This window comes from Antedon mediterranea, chromosome 5, assembly GCF_964355755.1.
Source record: "Antedon mediterranea chromosome 5, ecAntMedi1.1, whole genome shotgun sequence".
Taxonomy (NCBI): Eukaryota; Metazoa; Echinodermata; class Crinoidea; order Comatulida; family Antedonidae; genus Antedon; species Antedon mediterranea.
In genome coordinates, this window is record NC_092674.1 from 4,644,613 (window position 1) to 4,660,862 (window position 16,250).

The 16,250-nt window shown below is 34.8% G+C and overlaps 2 protein-coding genes across 4 annotated transcripts in view; one reads left to right on the forward strand and one right to left on the reverse strand.

Moving 5' to 3' along the window:
• The window catches only part of LOC140050090 (triokinase/FMN cyclase-like), a 51,085-nt gene extending 43,973 nt beyond the window's left edge, over nucleotides 1-7,112 (reverse strand). For all 3 annotated transcript variants that reach the window (XM_072095107.1, XM_072095108.1, XM_072095106.1), the window contains exons 1-11: nucleotides 7,005-7,112; nucleotides 5,994-6,098; nucleotides 5,732-5,833; nucleotides 5,512-5,616; nucleotides 4,868-5,052; nucleotides 4,425-4,503; nucleotides 4,190-4,314; nucleotides 3,440-3,614; nucleotides 2,390-2,506; nucleotides 1,857-2,003; nucleotides 1,091-1,225 (exon numbers count right to left, since the gene is read on the reverse strand). In XM_072095107.1, the coding sequence (XP_071951208.1) occupies nucleotides 1,091-1,225; nucleotides 1,857-2,003; nucleotides 2,390-2,506; nucleotides 3,440-3,614; nucleotides 4,190-4,314; nucleotides 4,425-4,503; nucleotides 4,868-5,052; nucleotides 5,512-5,616; nucleotides 5,732-5,833; nucleotides 5,994-6,096 (1,273 nt within the window). In that variant the 5' untranslated portion in view covers nucleotides 6,097-6,098; nucleotides 7,005-7,112. The remainder of the gene's footprint in view (nucleotides 1-1,090; nucleotides 1,226-1,856; nucleotides 2,004-2,389; nucleotides 2,507-3,439; nucleotides 3,615-4,189; nucleotides 4,315-4,424; nucleotides 4,504-4,867; nucleotides 5,053-5,511; nucleotides 5,617-5,731; nucleotides 5,834-5,993; nucleotides 6,099-7,004) is intronic.
• Nucleotides 6,627-11,465, forward strand: LOC140050094 (large ribosomal subunit protein uL30m-like). Its single transcript, XM_072095113.1, has 3 exons — nucleotides 6,627-6,675; nucleotides 7,321-7,527; nucleotides 9,344-11,465. The coding sequence occupies exons 1-3, from the start codon at nucleotides 6,649-6,651 to the stop codon at nucleotides 9,575-9,577; spliced, it is 468 nt and encodes a 155-aa protein (XP_071951214.1). The 5' UTR covers nucleotides 6,627-6,648; the 3' UTR covers nucleotides 9,578-11,465.
• The last annotated feature ends 4,785 nt before the right edge of the window (nucleotides 11,466-16,250 follow it).

The following is a 16,250-nucleotide window of genomic DNA, read 5'->3' on the forward strand; positions in this document are numbered from 1 at the left end:
ATACGGAGATTAGTTCAAAAACGTTTTCAAGGGCTTTGTGACGATAAAATAAATCATAAGACAATGTTCCACCTTTTTTCAGAAATTCTAATGGGTTTTTACGTGCACATGGGAATTTAAATGTCTTATTTTAAGAGGCTGTTTTTTTCTATCAATCCTCGACATTTTTTTTTACTTTCGTAAAGAGAATAAATTGGACGGTTTTTTATTAAATTGTTGACTAAATATGGAAAACTTAGTAGAAACCACTACTAAAGCTTGGTTCCCACTAGAACGCAACGCAAGCGTTTTACCCAATGACAAGCGAAGTTATAGACAGTTAAGGCTGGTTTCCTGTCGACGTAAGAGGCAGTTTTTCTAACGTCAGTTACGATTGTTACGTCGTTTTTACGTAAGAAACCAATATTTGACAGGAAACCGCTTACGACAATATTTTGGCGAAATCGACGTAAACGCAAGAAAAATAGACGTAACGCAACGATTGACAGGAAACCGGGGTATCGAATCTCCGTCTGATACGTCAATTTATCGCGAATTAACAGGAAACCGGGATTTTATTGCTTGCGCCCACTTGCGCTACGTTATTAACGATTCTTACGTATTAGCAATCACAAGCGAATAAGCCACCGCTTGTGATTGGTCAATTCACTTGCGTTGCGTTACGTCCTTGTGCTGCGTCGGAAAAGTGACCCTATAGGGGGGGGGGGGTGTCCCTTGAATTGGGTTCGCCGTACTAGTGTTTAAAAATACATTTCTCTTCGTTACGTTTGTTTCACGGGAAAGTGTCTCTTTAATAGGAGAGGTGTCCCCTGAATAGCAGGATGTAGTGTTACAACATAGTTTTTCCCTTCGTTCTTTTTCAAAAGAAAGTGTTCCCATAATAGGGGTGTTTGTTCCCATAATAGGGGTGTTATGTCCCAAAGGATCAGTTCTACAGTATAATTGCTCCTTCCTAATTCCATATAACTGTCGGTTAATCAGTGAGTTATATAAATTGAGGCATTAAACTTCATCCTGAGATTTTATAACTCCCGTTGAGACTATTTTATCATTTTTTATTTCAATTGTGAGAAATAAATACATAAACCACCTTGTGCTCCAGTTTTTAGAGTTGTCCCACAATCCCCGTCTCCTCCATGCCGATCTAACTCATTCAATAAAGACTCCGACTCGATTAGCTTTTTACAGATATTTTCAAGCGCACATAAAACGGCTGACGTATCAGCTGTAAAGACAAAATGAATTTATTTCATAATTGGTTAACCCAATTTTAGAGAAATATGTAATTTGCCGTTTTTTCAAATGTAATAAATTAACCTATTTTATGTTTTGTTAAGAATTTCAGACGTCCTGGTTCTTCAATAATAATCTAATTATAGTAAGCAAGACTTAGCTCGTAAAAATTTACATTATTCAAAAAATTTCAATGCAGCAATTTGAAGAAGAAAATTTAATACATATAAAAATTAGAACGACAATAAATAAATAGTCACTTTCAAAGAAAAAGACAATTTAAAATTCATATAAAATTATTTTTTAAAATGTTTAGCTATTGACATATAAGCCTATATAACTGAAATGTTAGAACTTGGATGGGAGACGCGGGTGTGCTTATACGGAGCTGGGGTCCCGTTAGGCATTTGAAATCAGCACTGCTGACTCTTATGGCAGCACCTGCATCTAGTATCTGCCTCAGACCTCTGTTCAAGGTGGGCACTGGACGAGAGAAGCCCTTGATCAATGTTAGGACCAATCAAGGTGCTTTAAACAGTCCTGGCGGTTAGTGGCGGTAATTATCGCTGTTGGTTTCGATTGAATAAAAAAAAAATAAATAAATACATTTAAAACTATATTACCATTTGGGCTAGCGCTACTTTGTTTGATTGAGCCCGTTTTAGAAGTTGTCACACAAGGTTCAAGACGTTCACGTCCGCGTTGTGTAGAGGACGTGGTACCAGAAGACGTTGACCCGTTTTTCCAACCTATAGCAGTTGTATCTTTATCTGAAACATATTGAAAGTGGTGTCATTCGTTGTTATAGGACGCCGCGTGACTGGAGGACGCCGCGTAGCATGGAGGACGGCGCGTGATTTGAGAACGCCCTATATCATCGTATTTTGGTATCTGAAACATAATGAAAGTGGTGTCATTCGTTGCTAGAGGACGCCGCGTAGCATGGAGGACGCTGCGCTACAACGACGACACCCCTATGTCATCATAATTTTGGTGCAGCGCGTAGTACAATCTACGACTGTCATAAAGATTTCTCCCGTGATGACGATGATTATGACGTCGTCGATGATGATGATGATGATGATGACACCATTGGCGACCGAAGTGACAATTATGATGTTTCCAAATACCATATATAAAAACATAAAATTCATACCTAAGCATTTTAGACGAAGATCAGTCAAGTGGAGAATTGTGAGAGACAGACCAGCCATGTCTAATGACGTCATAAAATGGTCAACATATACTCGTTCTACAATAACGCCTTTTGATTCTGTCGTGAATAAACAGACACGAAATTTAATCATAAAAACGAACATATTATTTCATAAACTTTACTTACGGGTATATTATAAGGATAATCATGATTATGATACAGTGATTCTACTGATTACGGTGACGAAGATAATGATTAATACAAATATTGATAATTATGATAATGATGGTTTTGTATAATTTCTCTTGCAATGAACCCCATTGGAAATAAATTTACTTGACTTTATTCAATTTTAATATTCCAATAGTTTGTATTTTTTCTTTGTTATGTATTTTAAATGTATTGTTGAATGGATGCTAAATGAATAAATAAATAAAAAATAAAAATAATAAGACGACGTCAAACTAATAATATGATGAATAGATATGATGATTAATAGCTCAAACCTTCATTGAGGCTTAACCTTACAAACGAATTATTAATACATAATATCCGGATTATAGAAAACATGGACGGAATGTATAATATGCAGTCGACATAACGTGGCCTAACATAAATCATGTAAAATAGATACATATTTGATGTATTGCCCCCTAAAAGAAATGAAAAATGAAGATTAATTAAATCAGACTTTGAATAGGTTATTGTGTAGTTTTAATCAAGTTAATCCCTTCCGTTAAAAAAAACCATATACATATATATATATATATATATATATATATATATATATATATAAATATATATATATACATATACAACGACAAAATAAATGGTTAAATTCAACCAAAAATTAATTGGCTGGTAGCCAATTTGACTATTTTTTGCTTTAAATCACAGGTTTTTTTTTCAGGTAAATAACATTTTTTCGATTAAATTTTTTGTCAAAGTGGACAACTATTATGTGACACTAAAATGGCATATTCAACAAAAAATGTTTTACGAATTATGTTTTCAAGGGGACAACATCTTTAATATTATACAAACACAAACCTAAATATCTGATAACTGCTCGAACCATAACAAACATCTCAAGATATGAAGTAGCGCCAAGATTGTTCAAGACAAGCGCGACACGATCGCCTGAACTTATGGTCATATGACTTGAGTTCGTCTGTTCTGTCATGTGATCGATCATCACAGCAGCTATATCGTCTGCTTGCATAACCTTTTGAAAATATTATGAATCATTATTTTATATAATTTATAGTTTAAAAAAAAAATGTTTGGGAAAAAATGATGTTTTAAAAAAGAAAAACATGAACAATAATGATGAAAAATATTGAAAATCAAACCTTTGCCGACAAAAATCGAACGAAAAAGATGACAAAATAAACTGTTAAAGTCTTCTAAAAAACAACGGACTTCTTTAAGGCAAATTTAAACAAAGGTAAGCGGAAAACCGCGTAGCTTGTCCCACCTAGAATCTGTATCTATCCTGAGCAGAAACCACCCGTCCGCTTTGCGTTTTGAGCAAATTGTCATAAGGAATAACATAGATTCTATACTTCTATTACCGCTCGTCTGTGTAAATTGGTCTTAAAACTACGGCTTTTTAGGTAAATAATTGTCTTTTCAATCCGATTTTTGGTCAAGTGAAATTAGGGGAACAATATCTTTTGAACAATGATAGACTCACTCACTATACAAGTAGGCCTACTATAAGAGGAGAAGAACACCCATAGAGCTGAATTTAAAAGTGGTTGTCAATTGCTGTCTGGAATAATCAAATTATCTGGTTACCTTCATACGTTTAACGCCCGCTTCTCCGTGGACGCCAAGGCCGAGTTCCATCTCATCCTCTCCTAGCGTGAATGTTGCACCAGACCCGGGAACGTGACATGGCGAAAGACTTACACCAATTGTCCCTGATCAATTAAACAAACAATTTGAGTTGAAAATTAAGATATTTGTTATTGCAAACATGATTTTAGTTATAACATTGACATAAAATAAAAGTATATAAAGTTTGTTATACCGACAGCATTGATCGTCTCCGTGCCAATAGCTGCTATTTCTTCTAACGATCTGCCTTCTTCTGCTAAAGCGCCGACAATCTAAAAATGAGCCAATCAAGTGATTTCTCAATTCAACCATCTGGTTACTTGGTCACCGTGGGTCATCATAGGTCCGTTCGGACTTAGCTATTTACCCGGGTAAGTTGATAACACCCACCAGCTCATAAAACTAACGTCTCGCGGGGGTATAGAACCAAGTCAGAACAAAGCCATATAGATAACTTTTTTTCAATTAAACTCAATTTATTTTCCACATACTACAACCATGTAGGCCTAAATAGAGGATGCATAGGCCTAAAATCTGGCACTAACATTGCGATTTTCATGCCTCTGCTTATTTTTGTTTCATGGATTTTAATGGGCTGTCTCAGGATTCGTCATAGAAATAATATTTTTGACTCACTTTCATTAAAAGAACGATACCACAAAGGCCACGTCTACCCGCGGTCTTGTCCGTACTGGTGAGGGCGCAGTCTTCTCCAATGGTTATTGTGGCAATCTTGATGTTTTCGGCAGCTGCTCTTTCGGCCGCAATGCCAAAGTTTAGTCGGTCACCGGTATAATTGGCCACGATTAATAAGACACCACCTTTAGAAGAAATTAAAACAACTTAATAAATATATTTTTCATTAAGTATTCGGTGTCAATTGTTTTCGTTTCATGTAATCTAAATACGACAGAAAAGGCAAGTTCATATAGACAATCCTCTATCATATTCAACATCTTTCAAAATTAACGTTTAATCTTAGGTATCTAATTTATCGTTTTGTTTACAGCTCGCGTTTTTTATTGTTAACAAACTTAAGTATGACACGCCATGTATGCCAAAATGTTTTTATTTTTAGGATTATGAAGCCAACCGCTTAGAACTTAAACTACCTTATTACGTGTGTATAAATGCTGCGCAGCATCAGCAAAGCTCTGTCTAAACTAGTTTGACAAAAAAAAGTGTGATGTGTCCAAATATGGTAGTGATAACCCAAATATGGTAGTGATATGACATCATCATGTCAATATATGGGCACATCACATAAAATTATGACTTACTCGGGCAAGAAATAGCTCGAATTCCGGCTAGAATCTGATTTGGTGGTGGCGATGTGAACACGGATCCAGCCACTGCTGCCGATAACATTCCCTTTCCTACAAAACCTAGTTTCACAAAAAGCATAACATGTTATACAATATAATAATAATATAGCTGTATATGAATACAAATTAATTAATAAACATTATTATTTTTAACAAATTTGAAAATGAGACGGACCCGCAGCAAAGGGCTCATGGCCAGATCCTCCTCCACTCAAAATCGTCACTTGACCCTTCTTCTTTGCTCCTTCAATATCAGTACGCACAACAACTCGATGGCCTAAAAGAAAAAAAAATCTTTAAAAATTAAATAGTATACTGTATAAACCATACAACCAAGACAAAAATTGATCAGCAAGTTTACCAGAGAAGAAATGATTATAAAAAAACACGCGTCTAAAAAAAATTATAGCTACGCAAGAACAGAATCTCTAGCATACCTTTTAGAATCCTGACGTTGAGATTGACTGCCGCCACGCCTTCTAACATCTCGTCCACACATGACTCAGTCGAGTTTAGCAGTTGCTTTTGTTGCCCAGACATTTCTAAATTAATGCAAGTCAGATCTAAAGCTCTCTGTCTATACTATCAACCTTTATGTGACAAAAAAAAATTGATGTGCCCATAATTATATGGACATGATGATGTCATATCACTACCATATTTGGAATATCACTTCCACATTTGGGCATATCACACTTTTTTTGTCAGACTAATTTAATAGTGTAGACAGAGCTTTAGCAATAGAAAACAAATACATGCTATGAATTATTATTACTCTACACAACACTGCTTAAACCAAAATATCACAAACTTTTACGTGACTTTTTAGCGAGTTCAACTCCAAAAAAATCTAATAAAATTCTGTATTAAATGTATATAAAAAAAATAATATAACAAATACTGTAACATATAATATATTCAGCATTTAGGTTCTTCTTCTGAAAAGTTAAATTTATGCAAAATTTGTTAAATATCTGAAATGTTTAGTAAATAAACTCCACTTTTAACAGTGAGGAACAACAATCGTGAGGATGGTTAAAATTAACACAGCGCCCTCTTCGCTATGAAAGCGACAATAAACATTAGGTAAAAATGGCGACACAGGCTCTGAAAAACGTGGTAAGAAATCATAGAATTCACATAGATATACAATCAAGCTATAATAAATAACAAATCAACAGTGCACTGAATTAAATGTAGATACGGCTATCACTTTTTATCAGTCCCTGACGTAAGCCTTTAAGGGCTAGGCCAAGTTGGATGGAAAGTAGTTGTGGGTTGTTGTGACCCTGTCTGTGTGAGTGAGTGCTGTGCCTGTCTTGTCCAGGTCTTTTCAGTACTAGGCTAGCTAGCATACCCTGGCTGGGTGTGGTGAAATGTCAACAAATGAACCGAGTATTTTTGGAATGTTATGTCAGAAATTAAAATTTTCTAGGTCTTGTTCTCACCTTAGTAATACAGAGAGGTAGTGAAAGCTTGCTATCGCTGCAGGAAAATCAAGCAAAACTGACTTCAAACTTGTAAATAAATAAATACATTGACGGTACGGCTCGTTTTTTTTTAACCGTATGTTACGCTCGACTTTGACCTACTAATTCATGGAGCGCCGAATTCGTCATACAATCAATCAAATCATGTGATTTACTTGATCGACTCTTTTTTACGTTTGAGATCAGGATGTTACTCCATTTCTAAATGATTTAATTATTATATTTTATTTCAAACAATATTTTATTTCTCTGATTGTTTTTGTTCAAATTCTAGATTTTCAGACCACAAAATTGGATAATCAACAATAAACCGATTTGCAGTCATATACGCCCATATTGTTCGGTACATCAACAAGAAAATGTTACTACAGAATCAAAGACAGAGCGCCCTCATATGTTACACGCTGTGTGGAGGGTAAGGGGCTTGGTGCGCAGACCTTATACTGAAAGGAAATTATGTTGGAAGCTTGGTCTGGACAAAGTAAGTGAATACACTTAGCCTCATCCAATTAAAGACCAATGTAAATTAGTATATGAATAAGTTAGTACTTAAGTGATTCTAATCAAAGACCATACTACTACAGTACTATTGAAACCCTTGCCCCAATATACAATTTGAATAAAAGTTACTTAAGTGAATCACAGACCATGCTACTACTATTAAAACCCATTGGCCGTACATCAATTCACACTTAGGGAAATACTTTATTTAAAAAAATTTAAGGGACGACATACTTAAATATGTATTGATTTAAGTGAAATATCTCACTTAAGTGTGATTGGTAAATATGGCCTTTGAATCAAATAGAGCATTTATGAAAAATTCAGAGACCAATCAACATCCACTCTCCCAACCCCTCTGCCCCACCCATTGTTGAGGAGTGAGTCTGAAAGAATGACCTTTTATTGACTGTCTTGTACATAAAGCATTGTGTAATGTTAAATTAGCTTTGCCAGGAAATGTCAGTACATGTTAACCTGTTTATTCATGCAGTTAATTCTTTTGCACTTCCTCCCTCAGAGGTTAGCAATGAGTGAGTCTTTGTAAAATATCAATCTTTGTTTTCAGGAGGACAAAAACAATTTTTTTAAATAAAAAATGAGTGTATAGAATTGTATTGTGTGTTTCTATTCCATATATTGATGACATTCTCTGTGTAAACTAATAAATGACTGTGGTCCATTCATCCATTAAAGACTTGTTCGAGAGCAGCTTGTGCGCCCCTCATCTCAAATCAGTCTTCCCTCCAAACTTTAATTTAATATAATTTGTATCATGATACAAAATTTAATTTAAGAAAATGATAATGATAAATGAAAAAAAAAGCGGGAAGAAGTGCGGCACCCCCTGGATCTGCCCTTGTTTTTAAACAAATAATAATAATTTTTAGTGTACAGTATGTCAATGTCATGTCCCATACAAAAGTAGTAAATATATAAGATTGTTTACCAAAAGACTGAGGGTACCTTAATGTAATATCCTGTCATTTCATACTACATTTGGACTTGTACTCCGGTGTGAGTGATGTTTTGAGAAAACATCTGTGAACTGTTACAGTACTCACTTCCTCAGAGAACAAGCTTTGAATCATCACCCCCAGGGGGAAAGTACGTGACGAGTGTGTTCAATAATCGAAAATACATAACGTGTCATTCAACCCTATACAGATTTTTGTTTTTATGAAACCCACAACAAAAAGATTCCTCTTCAGCTCTGTCTACACTATCAAACTAGTTTGACAAAAATAGTGTGATGTTCCTAAATATGGTAGTGATATGCTTAAATATGGTAGTGATATGACATCATCATGTCCATATATGGGCACATTTTTGTCACATAAAGTTTGTTAGTGTAGACATAATTTATGATGTACAGTAAACATTTTATTATCACATTTTTTGCTTGTTCTTCTGCTAGTTAAAATACTTTTTATTTATTAACAACATGAAACAAAAAAATGAATAAAATTAAACTCTGAATAGGCCATTTGTACTTTTAATAAAGAAACAAAAATAATAATTTTTTTTTTGTTCAATTTTCAGGTACAAACAATAACATACAATAACATACAACGGTGCAGTACCCCGGGGATTTTCATGAATTCTAAAGCTTTGTTCCGACAATGATGCAACGCCAGGACGTAGCGCAACGCAAAGTGATTTGACAAATCACAAAGGATAGATTATTTAAACAGTCGCATGTGATTGGTCAACTTGCCTGCGTTGTTATGAGTCATAACTGGTTGTCATACAGAATCTTTTTTCTTCTAAATCTCTAATTATGTCCTTATTTTCAGAGATTTCAAGCAAAAATCCATAAAAATACACCCCAAGTGAACATCCTGCTAAGGAAAATACAACATCTGATTCGCGTTAAGCCCGTCATTTTAAAAGACGGCATACCGGAAAAGGAGGACTTTGAAAATTGCCAACTGAAATGGAACGGTGAATTAATAATTAAGAAGAAACTGGAACCAACTTCTTCTTCTCAAAGTGTACAACATTCATTGACGGATGGCAGCAACAAATAAGACCGTGGTTGAAGTACGTAAAGTGAACTAAGAGGAAACATTCTGAAGTTCTGTTTACCATTACACTATCAAACTTTATGTTACAAACAAATGTGATATGCCCATACAGGTCTTGTCTTTTAAGGCGAGCGAGTGTGATCACTCATTTAACACGCTCCTAAACTGCCCTTGAGGATTGTGATTTACAACATGCTTAAATTTGGTAAACTTCTACACACCAAAATACAAACAGCACACCTACAGCATCCCTGAATGTATTGAGGAGTGCAGTTTGCCTGCCCAAACATGAACATGATGATGTCATACCACTATATGTGGGCATATCACTACCATATTTGGGCACATCACACTTTTTTTGTCAAACTAGTTTGATAGTGTAGATAGAGCTTAACAATCATACAAATGAGTGCATCTGGTGATATTTTGAAGCTTGCATAAGTTTATGCAAATGAAATGAACAGTTATATAACAGGGGTCAGATTTATCAAAACTTGCTTAACAATGTAATCTTTGTAGTAAGTCAATAATTAGTCCATTCAACTAGTTGGATAACTGAACGCTAATTTACATAGACGGTAAACAGTAAGCGGAAAAGCATGTTAACTTGTCCCACGTATAATCTTTATCTATCCTGAGCGGAATCCACCCATCCACTCACACAGTGACATTGTGTGTAAATGGTTATAAGGAATAACATAGATTCTATAATTGTTATTACCATTACCGCTCGTGTCTGTAAATTAGCCTTTAAGCTTGATTCTTAAACTTAAAGCTGAGGTACAGGCATGAATTTTAAATATAATATTTGGTTAATTGTACATAAATCAAATATTTGTAACAGAAATCAAGACGAAAAAACATGAATTTCCCTTAATATGGCCAAATACAAAATTTTGCAAAATTCTTCCATAAAAACCAGGAAGACCTTTTTTCAGTAGTTAGGTAGTTAACCTAATGTAATAACATGTCTTGTGACTCCCTAGAAGGTGAAAAAAGATGGTGGATATACGGTGGATAATTTTTGCTATAGCATGAAAATAAAAATTTGAAGTTGAATAAAAATTCCAAAAATGTAATATTCAAGTTATATTACCTATACTTAGTCATCTGAAATTTTTTTTTTACCACACTGTTGATTTTTCGTAGCTTTTTAAAATGCCTCTCTATTTACAAAATTTGTGTACAAAAGAATAGAGATTTTACTGTGTAATTTGAACTATCCCCCCACTGATAAGAAAGTGCTTATTTTCAACAAGCTCGTGTAACACAAATAAAATTCCAAAAATTATGAAACATAGGGGAAACTATAGATCGATAATTAATGGAATGTATGATCAATGGCAATTTGTTGCCCGCACCTGGCCTTTAAGCACTGCTGAACTATCTTGACTTAAGCAAAAATTGATAAATGATTACTGATTGTGAAAGAGCTGTACTCTTACTGATTGTGAAAGAGCTGTACTCTTACTGATTGTGAAAGAGCTGTACTCTTACTGATTGTGAAAGAGCTGTACTCTTACTGATTGTGAAAGAGCTGTACTCTTACTGATTGTGAAAGAGCTGTACTCTTACTGATTGTGAAAGAACTGTACTCTTACTGATTGTGAAAGAGCTGTACTCTTACTGATTGTGAAAGAGCTGTACTCTTACTGATTGTGAAAGAGCTGTACTCTTACTGATTGTGAAAGAGCTGCACTCTTACTGATTGTGAAAGAGCTGTACTCTTACTGATTGTGAAAAAGCTGTACTCTTACTGATTGTGAAAGAGCTGTACTCTTACTGATTGTGAAAGAGCTGTACTCTTACTGATTGTGAAAGAGCTGTACTCTTACTGATTGTGAAAGAGCTGTACTCTTACTGATTGTGAAAACATGGATGGTCGGTGGTGCTCAATTTAAAAATGTGTAATAAATGAAAAATAAAGTTATACTATAAACTATTTACTTTTAATAATTGTCAAATTTGTGTGTACTAGATTATAGGACATGTTGAGATCAATGACAGTGATATTTATTTGCCTATCATGGTATCACCTCTCTCTCTCTCTCTCTCGAAGTGCCATATCATGAGACTTTGGCGATCATGTTGTGCCACAATTCTCTGTCTATTGCCATATTCAGCAACTCCACTTCTTTGGTATTCTCGCCTCTATTCCGAATCCATTCAGCTATGCTGGCCAACCAAGTGACTCTTTTCCTCCCCCTGCTCCTTCTTCCTTCTTCTTCCACCTATATTACCTGTATTAAACAAAGTTTAGATATTTTCAATCATGGTCAAAGTTAGACTTGCCCCTTGTCTAGATAAATCCCTGAGTATGCATACTTTATGTCAAAAGTGTAAAATACACTGAAAAGATAAATAGGAAAAGATTTATTTGCTTTAACATGCTCCATTAAATCTGCAGGAACTCGAACAATTATTTGACAGAAAAAACAAATATTTCCTTTGCCAGTGGCCAATTGGATTGTGACCGTAAATCTTCTATTTGTAACCCTGGGTTATTATTCTTTGATTGTTTTTTAGGGTGGGTTACTATTAGAAGGGGGGTTACTATTAGAAGGGAGGATACTATTAGAAGAAGGTTACTATTACTAATGTTAAATTAGGCACCTGAAAATAGTAACCCACCCAAACTCAAAGGTACAAATAAACAAATTTGTTTGAACTCAAAACACTCAATCTTCCCTCACCCCCGAGATCAACATGCATTATCTCCTTATTTTCAAAATACGGCTGTCATTAAAAAACAGACCAGTCTTCATGAGGTCATTTTATCAATAGTTTTTGTCAATCTAATAGTAACCCCATGGGTTACTATTAGAGTAGTGGGTTATTATTATAGATTGACTTATAAGGTAGGTTACTATTAGAAGGGGGTTACTATTAGGAGTTACGGTAATTAATGCTATTTTTCTTTGGATTAAGAAATTTACAAGGCTGGCTGGGCTGACGGTTTTAGCTACCTATTCGTGATTCACCAACATTGAACATTAAACTACGTCAAAAATCCTTTTTTAAGTACTCCAATATTTGATATGGAAAAAGTAATAGTATAACGGGTTTTGCATTTGTGACGTCATCTATGCAAATTAATACCAAGACGTTGCGGAAGTTCGTGAAATTGTCAAGATGGGAACAAGTGTAATAATGTGTTCCAGAATTGCAGGAAGATTACCGACAGTTTGAAAACAATGAATACTTCAATGAAAACAATGAGCCAAAGTCTGTGTTGTGGTCAGTGGCGTAACCCAGGGACCCTGAGCTCAAGGGGCCCCCGAGACAGATATTAAAATGTGTCGAAAAGGGCTGATAACACCCGATGCTTCCAGGGTTGGAGGGCCACTTAGGGTTCCTAAACCAGAAGCCTCTGCGTTATGCTACATGGTTGTGGTACCTTGTTTTTTTTTTCTCTTTTGTGGCGCAAACACCACTTTTATTCACATTCATATTATCTCATATTACATAAAATCGTATTATTTAACTTGTAAATGTCGTTACAGTTCATAAGTAACATTTTTACATATATGAATTCTGTATTACTCCTTTTTTCATTAATTTTCTTATATTTTGTTACCTTGTTGGGTCAATAAGACAATATAATATTTGATGGATTCAAGAAGTCATACAACCGTCTTGTAGGCTTGGTTCCCACTAGACGCAACGCAAGGACGTAAATGCAAGCCAGTAATCTGACCAATCATGACGCAATGGTCACATTTTCAATTCATTCACATTTATTCATCATTAAGATCCTTCGCGTTAAGATTAAATTATCTGCGTTGCGCTTACGTCCTTGCTTTGCGTCCTAGTGATTTAATCTTCAACCAAAAAGGAAGACATGCATAGATAAAAACATTACTGGATCCTACAGTAAAGCGCACACGCAAAGATCAGACGGTGATTGGTCAAATTACCTTCGTGGCGAGACGTGTCATAGTGGGAAACAAAGTTTTCGCTTGCGTTGTGTTCTACTAGTGGGAACTAAGCTTTAATCTTTAACCAAAAAGAAAGACGTGTCTAAATAAAATAGTAAACATTTTTTAGGCAGCTGTATTCTTGTCCCGACTGGATCCAATAGTTAAGCTTTGTTGAAGGACGCACACGCAAAAATCAAATTACTTTCGCGGCGCGTTCGTTATGTCATAGTGGGAAACAAAGTTTTCAGTATGCGTATTAAGCTCTGTCTACACTATCAAACGTTATGTGACAACAAAATATGATGTGCCCATATATGGACATGATGATGTCATATCACTACCATATTTGGGCATATCCCTGCCATATTTGGGCACATCACACTTTTTTTTGTCAAACTAGTTTGATAGTGTAGACAGAGTCTTAACAAGCAGGTTCCGAATCTCAACCATGACATTGTTTTCTCTAACAAACTCTTTAGGATGTTTCTTATTGCATAACCGTTTCCAGCCACTGGTCGACCGTGTCTGAATCATAAGGTCACAGGACATTCTGAGTATAATAATAAACGGCCATTGACCTTAGATGTTGGGGACAATGGTGAAAATGTCAAACGTCTTTGTTTACCTAGATGAATGGTTAGGAAGTGTCTGGCCCACATTTAGTTAAATTAAAATCCTCTTTTTTCGACATGTATTTTCGCACTTCTCTATTTTTGTTTCTGGATACAGGTCATGATACATCATAACAATTTATGTTTATTTTCTGACTTTCAAAATTTTCAGTCAGAAATTCAATTGCATTTTGTGTTGGTATAATCAATACAAAAAATATATTTCAATTCGTCACTTTTACGAAGTGAAATTTGTTATTAAATAAATATATTATATGCATGCATGTAACTAAAAGAAGTAGGCCCTATATATGATCGATGATTGGATAATCTGATTCCGAGTTGGTACAAAGTTAAATTGGAGTTCAATGTACTTCTTGCGTAGTAAATTAATCTTATTACATTTAATTTAGCATTTTTTGTAACTTGTACACGTGACACCAACAATAAATCCTTTGACTCACAATTGTCAATACATTTCAATACATGTGAAGGAGTGCCCGCTGAGTTTCGTCTTATTATTCAGAAGATTAATTGCCATAGGGCTGTACCTGTATTGTTATTTTCAATTGGCCTTGGGGTATTTGGAGGAATTACCTGTTTAGATACAAACACTTCCATGTAAGCCTATATTTATGTAGAAATATGTACGGGCTATGTACGCGTTGCCCTTCAAAGTGAATAAATATAAGTTTTTGGATTTTATACTTTTACAAGAGTGCATCCATAAGAAATATACCCCCCCCCCCTCCCCAAAAAAAAAAAACATGATATAGTAAACAACAATAAGAAGTCGATGTAGGTCAACATTTCAAAACAATTCGACTCAGTACAGTAACTACAATACCATTGATAGTTATCACTAAGAGGAAACCCACTGACACCTAAAAATACAAAACTACAAGAAGTAAACATATAGAATAAGTTAAGAACTGTACAATATAAAATTAATGAATTGGACAACAACAATGTAGAATAACCATATAATGAGATAGATATCAAACATTTGGTTTAACTGATGAACATTACTCGCCTAGAACATTACATCTGTGTGCCCATGCTCTTTTAACATACCCGGTAGTGCTTACAGTAACGATCAAAGACATTTGATATGGAATCGACGTCATACATATAGGCCTATAATAGTAGTTATCAGTTCCACCATAGAGATATTATAGTGAACTAATAATATCTCTATGGTTCCACCTACTGCAATACAAGATTTTGGTGTTAATAAAAAGAGATAAAATCTTCCCATACATTTTAATGATTGACATCGATTATCAATCAATCAATCAATCAATCAATCAATAATAATGTATACAGTTAACATTTTTTTAAATAATATATAAAAAAATGAGAAATGGGTATACCCCACTGGAAGCTAAGCTTTAAAATGTGGGGTCCAGGCAACATATTTAAGCAAGGTAACATATATTCTAATTTGGTATTCTTCAATCCATATGCCATTTGAGTTGGTTACATGTGAATAGAAAATGTTGTGTCTTCTAAACCATTCTTACACACTTTTACAGATACCATCATAATCAGGTACGTGTACAGTACCTGTATTGTTATTTTCAATTTGGCCTTGATAGTCTTTGGAGGAATTACCTCTTCAGATACAAACACTTCCACTATGAAAGCCTAGCCCTATATGTAAGAATATGTACGGGCCATATACGCGTTGCCATTCAAAGTGAATGTAAAAGGGGGAACGAGTGCATAATGAAAGTAAATAGATTCAATAATTTTAAATCAAAATGTGGTATCGACTCAGATTCAATAATAAAAGGAACTAAGAGTTTGATTAGGTATTCTGATATACATTATCTCAACTTTTAGGCATATCAAGGCAACAGATTTAGCAATATTGCACGAGATTAAGCAAACAAAATACAGGGTCTGAAAATATTGTTTGCTGTTCATTGTAGCGATAGCTAATGTATTTGACACTTACATTCCCAGACAAATGCAATATCGATAATAATTTCCCGTGTTGCAAACAGCAGAGATAGACTCTTCCATTATCGCAACCAGGTTGGTAATAAAACATCATCCTCCCTACGCGTATAATCGTATCAACTATTCGAATAAGTATAACAAATAACGTTTGAAATTTACTTCCTATTAAATTCAGTTCAA

Excerpts from the sequence above, each read along its gene's own strand:
- LOC140050094 (XM_072095113.1), top strand. The coding sequence starts at position 6,649 with ATGGCGACACAGGCTCTGAAAAACGTG. Across the intron at positions 6,676-7,320 it reads CACAGGCTCTGAAAAACGTG|ATTTTCAGACCACAAAATTG; the intron begins GTAAGAAATCAT and ends TTCAAATTCTAG. Across the intron at positions 7,528-9,343 it reads GGAAGCTTGGTCTGGACAAA|AGATTTCAAGCAAAAATCCA; the intron begins GTAAGTGAATAC and ends CCTTATTTTCAG.